Source organism: Sipha flava, unplaced genomic scaffold, assembly GCF_003268045.1.
Source record: "Sipha flava isolate LNK unplaced genomic scaffold, YSA_version1 17685_pilon_pilon, whole genome shotgun sequence".
NCBI classification, from domain to species: Eukaryota; Metazoa; Arthropoda; class Insecta; order Hemiptera; family Aphididae; genus Sipha; species Sipha flava.
Window position 1 is genome coordinate 1 of NW_020272059.1, and position 4,903 is coordinate 4,903.

The window sequence follows — 4,903 nt, forward strand, 5'->3', positions numbered from 1 at the left end:
GAAGGTGTGTTATGTTTGAAAATGGTGATCAGGAATTTATCAAATTTCAAAACTATAAAAGAACACAAAGAATACCTATTGTCATCTATGCAGATTTCGAATGTTTGTTAAAAAAAATACAGAATAAAAAAAAATCTAAAAATACTAAAACTAAAATTACACATGTACATAAACCAATAAGTTATGGATATTATGTTAAAATAGATTATTCAATTATACCAAAATATTTTATAAAAAAGTTTAAAATCTCTAAACCATTAACAATTTATAGAGGTAAAAATGCAGCGAAACATTTTATAAAAACTATGATTGATCTTGGAATTAAAATATGTAGTCTGTATAAAATTAATACCCCAATAAAAAAATTGACTAAAGAAGAGGAATCACGATTTCAAAGTGCTCAGTTTTGTGAGTGTTGTTTAAAAGATTTTAAAAAAAATAATTTAATAAAATGTCGCGATCATGATCATTTCACAGGAAATTTTAGATCTGTCTTGTGTGTATATTGTAATTTTGAAATGTCCAATGTCTCATTTGTTCCAATATATTTTCATAATTTAACCTACGATAGTCATTTCATTGTTCGTGAGCTTGGGTGCGATGAAAAAAATATTGATGTAATCCCAAATTCAAATGAAAAATATATATCATTTAGTAAATCAATTTCATCAAATTTTAAAATTAAATTTGTGGACACTTTCCATTTTTTATCAGATTCGTTAGATTCTTTAGCTAAAAATCTAGCTGAGGATCCTACAAGATTTAGAGAAACGTTAAAAGTATTTTCCTTAAATAATTTAAATTTAGTCATACGTAAAGGGGTTTTTCCCTATGAATATGTTGATGATTGGAATAAACTAAATGAAACTGTTTTACCTCAAAAAAAATATTTTTATAATTCATTAATTGACAAGAAAATTAGTAAAGAAGATTATATTCATGCTCAAAATGTTTGGAAAGGTTTTGATTTAAAAACATTAGGTGATTATAGTGATTTATACTTAGCAACCGATGTCTGTATTTTAACTGATGTGTTTGAAAATTTTCGTGATATTTGTTTAAGAACGCTTAAATTAGATGCATCGCACTATTTAACAATTCCAAGTCTAGGTATGGATTGTATGCTTAAACATACAAAAATTAAGTTAGAACGTTTAAAAGATTATAATATGCAATTGATGTTAGAGCGTGGTATTCGAGGAGGAATTTGTCAGTCTGTAAAAAGATATGTTAAGGCAAATATACCTAATGTTAAAGGCCTTACTTATAATAGAGCTAAACCTAATACTTGGATAACTTACTTAGACTGTGTGAATCTTTATGGAAAATCCATGCTTAGTGAATTACCTTACCAAAATTTTGAGTGGTATAATGATTTAACATTAGACGTAACTAAAATCGAAAATGATGCTGAGTATGGATATATATTGGAAGTGGATACTGACTATCCTAAATATTTACATTCATTTCATAATGATTTTCCATTTTTACCTGAAAATTCTTATCCCCCTAACTCAAAAATTCGAAAATTATTAACAACACTAACTCCTAAAATTAATTATGTTGTGCATTATAAAAATTTAAAACAGGCAATTGCTAACGGCATAAATGTAATCAAAGTTCATAGAATTATTCGTTTTAAACAATCCACATGGCTAGCACCATACATTGAATTATGTACGGGTATGAGGGTTAGATCTAAAAATGAGTTTGAACGACAGTTTTGGAAATTAATGGTTAATAGTGTTTTTGGAAAGTGTATGGAAAATGTAAGAAAACGTGTATCAATAAAATTAATTTCTAGTGAAAAAAAAGCACATAAATACATGATAAAGCCCAATTTTAAAGATAGAACAATATATTCTAAAAACTTAATGGCAGTTCATTTGTTTAATGAAAAAATAAAATTTGATAAACCTATTTACGTGGGATTTACTATTTTAGATATTTCAAAAACTTTCATGTATGATTTCCATTATAATATTATGAAGAAAAAATATGATCATAATTTAAATATTGTTTATTCAGATACAGATTCTTTGGTTTATGAAATAAAAACAAATGATTTTTTTGGCGATCTAAAAAATGAGTTATTACCTTATTTTGATACTTCTAATTTTCCTAAAAATCATTTTTGTTTCAATGAAAGTCGGAAAAACCAACCAGGATTTTTTAAAGATGAATTAAAAGGTGATATTTTGTTAGAATTCATAGCTCTACGTCCTAAATTATACTCTTATCGAGTTGCTAATAAAGAAATAAATAAAGCAAAAGGTGTTAAAAAATATATAATTAAAAAACATTTAAAATTTGATGAATACTTAAATGTTTTAAATGCTTATATTGATAATAAAGCAAAAGAAAAATCTGTTTATCGCGATATGAATTTAATTCAATCACATAACCATTATGTGTATTCAAAAACTGTGAATAAAAAGATTTTAAACGGTGACGATGATAAGAGATATATAATGAGAGATGGAATTAATACATTAGCGTATGGTCATTATAAATTAAGCTCCTAATATATTCAATATAATTATAAAAAATATAATTCTTTAACTATGTTATTTAAATCATTTTTTATTAGATAAGTACCTAATATAATTTATATGTATAGTTTTAGAACTTTAAATAATAATAAATTATTATTTTTAACTTAGATTTATAATTTATCATTAAATTGTTTTTGTTCAATTTTTATTAATTCATAATAATAATATTTATATTTATATTTTTATATATTTTTTACTGTGTATTTATTTATGTGAATTATTATTTTTTTTTAGTTCATTATGTCTTCAAGTAACGACATTATTACTATACCCACTATTTTAGATGATAATAATTTTACAAACCATCGACCTGCTGATATACATGTGGCTATTAGTAATTTATTAAAATCTTTATCACCATTTCGAGGAATTGAAATGAATGTTAGTAGAGTTGTAGAGTTTTATCCGCATATAGTACTTGATTCAGAACTAAATACAATGAAAGACGTATGTGGAAATTTATTTTGTGTGAGACTAACAATACAAGATGATCAAATAACTGAATCTACTGGTTGGTGTTCATATCACTGCTACAAAACTCATTCTGATTATTCCAATAATCGTAGCTATAAGCCATTGTATACCGTACATAGATTTGAATCGAGTATAAACTATCGAAATTGGTTTAAAAAACAACGTTGTTACAATTGCAGACGGTTATTAGCAAGAGGAGTGTACTTATTCGAACCAAAAGATATTTTCCAAATTAATGAAAACGGTGTACAAAGCGTAGAGGGACACTTTCCTATAACTGATCGATATAGGTTTTATTGGTCTAAATGTTTTTTAGAGCATGTTGCACATTTTTAAAATGAGATTTTAAATATATTTAAAGAAAAAATTAATTATAAAAAATATATGTTATATTTAAAGTATTTATTTTTTATTTGTATACTTATTTATCATCGATGTTTATAATTATACACAATGTATGAATTATATGAATGTGAATTATATGAATTAAACAAATGTTTAGTAAAATATTACTGCAAAATGTAGTAGAACCTAAAATAAAACTAACATGTACGTAAAAAAATAAAAATTAAAATGAAATGTAGTCTATACGAGTTGAAGAGTAATGATATTTTTTATATATTTAAGTTTATAGAGTAACCCTTACCTTTTATTTAAACCTATCATATTGGATTTTTACTACACGCCTTAACCCACTAGACTACATGTTCACGGAATATTACATAAAGTATTTACACATATAATTTGTTTAGTAAAATTAAATATTTTATTATTACATTTTATACATGAATTACAATGTATTAACCGACGACATCATACGATTTTTCTGATTTACAATTACAAACATGATTATTTTTAACATTTTCTATAAATTGGTTTCCTTTATATAATAATACAAATAAACAATTTGGGTTTGACTTAGAATGTTCAAACCATGCATCATCACTTCCTTGTATCCAGTTTTTTAAAATCAATCCACAAAAAAAGCATTGTACCATATCTTGTGTTCCTGTATACTTAAAACCACATTCAGAAAGCGAATATTTATCTTTCATTAAAGTTGATGGACATGATTCATATGTTTTAAGTCTTGATAAAAAACTAGAATATTCTGGGTATACCGGATATGGATTATTTCGTACTAAATATAGTAATGATGGAAAATCTTTAGAATATTTTAATAAATTCATGTTTATAATAAAATTATTTTATGGAAATAATATAATTAATATTTTACGAACAAATAATTGTAACTATACTCAAAAAAAAGTAAAAAACAACCTCACCGAACAATGATTCGTAAGCAACTGATAATATGTATTGAAAATATAAATAAAGTTAATTTTTTTTTTTAATTAACACTTTACACTCGATTACTAAAAAATATGTCGACTGACGATTATGAACTTAGAGACATTATGATTCATACAAAATGTACACACAGTAATAAAATTGTTCATCGAGATTGTTAATAAAAATGTATTACACCGTACAAATTATATTAAATACTAGGATCTAGTGTAAATAAAATTAATTTACACTTCCTACTAATTTTTTTATTCGGCACATAAAATTGTTACACATTAATTTATAACATATACAGTTTAACATTTATATAAGTTTTTTTACTTCTCTGTTAAGAGGTACATATTCTATAATACGATCATGAATTAAAAGACAATAAGCACTAACACCATCTAGATTTTCCATAGATTCAATTTGTACAGTAACATCAACAGTTGAAGCTGTGCCTGTATCATTTTGTTTTGAAGTATCTATCACAGCAATTGGTGCTCGTATTTCGAAATCAGTTGGACTCAATACCGGTTTACTATCATTTTTTCCATAATATGATTCTTGAAATGACGTATACA

General features: G+C 24.7%; 1 protein-coding gene across 1 annotated transcript; it reads right to left on the bottom strand.

Moving 5' to 3' along the window:
* Positions 1-3,556: 3,556 nt before the first annotated feature.
* Positions 3,557-4,219, bottom strand: LOC112680278 (inhibitor of apoptosis protein-like). The gene has a single exon (XM_025550315.1). It carries the CDS (start codon positions 4,217-4,219, stop codon positions 3,830-3,832), a length of 390 nt encoding a protein of 129 aa, XP_025406100.1. The 3' UTR covers positions 3,557-3,829.
* Between the last annotated feature and the right edge of the window lie 684 nt (positions 4,220-4,903).

What these genes read in the sequence shown, in the direction of transcription:
- LOC112680278 (XM_025550315.1), bottom strand. Translation starts at nt 4,219, where the DNA reads ATGAATTTATTAAAATATTCTAAAGATTTTCCATCATTACTATATTTA.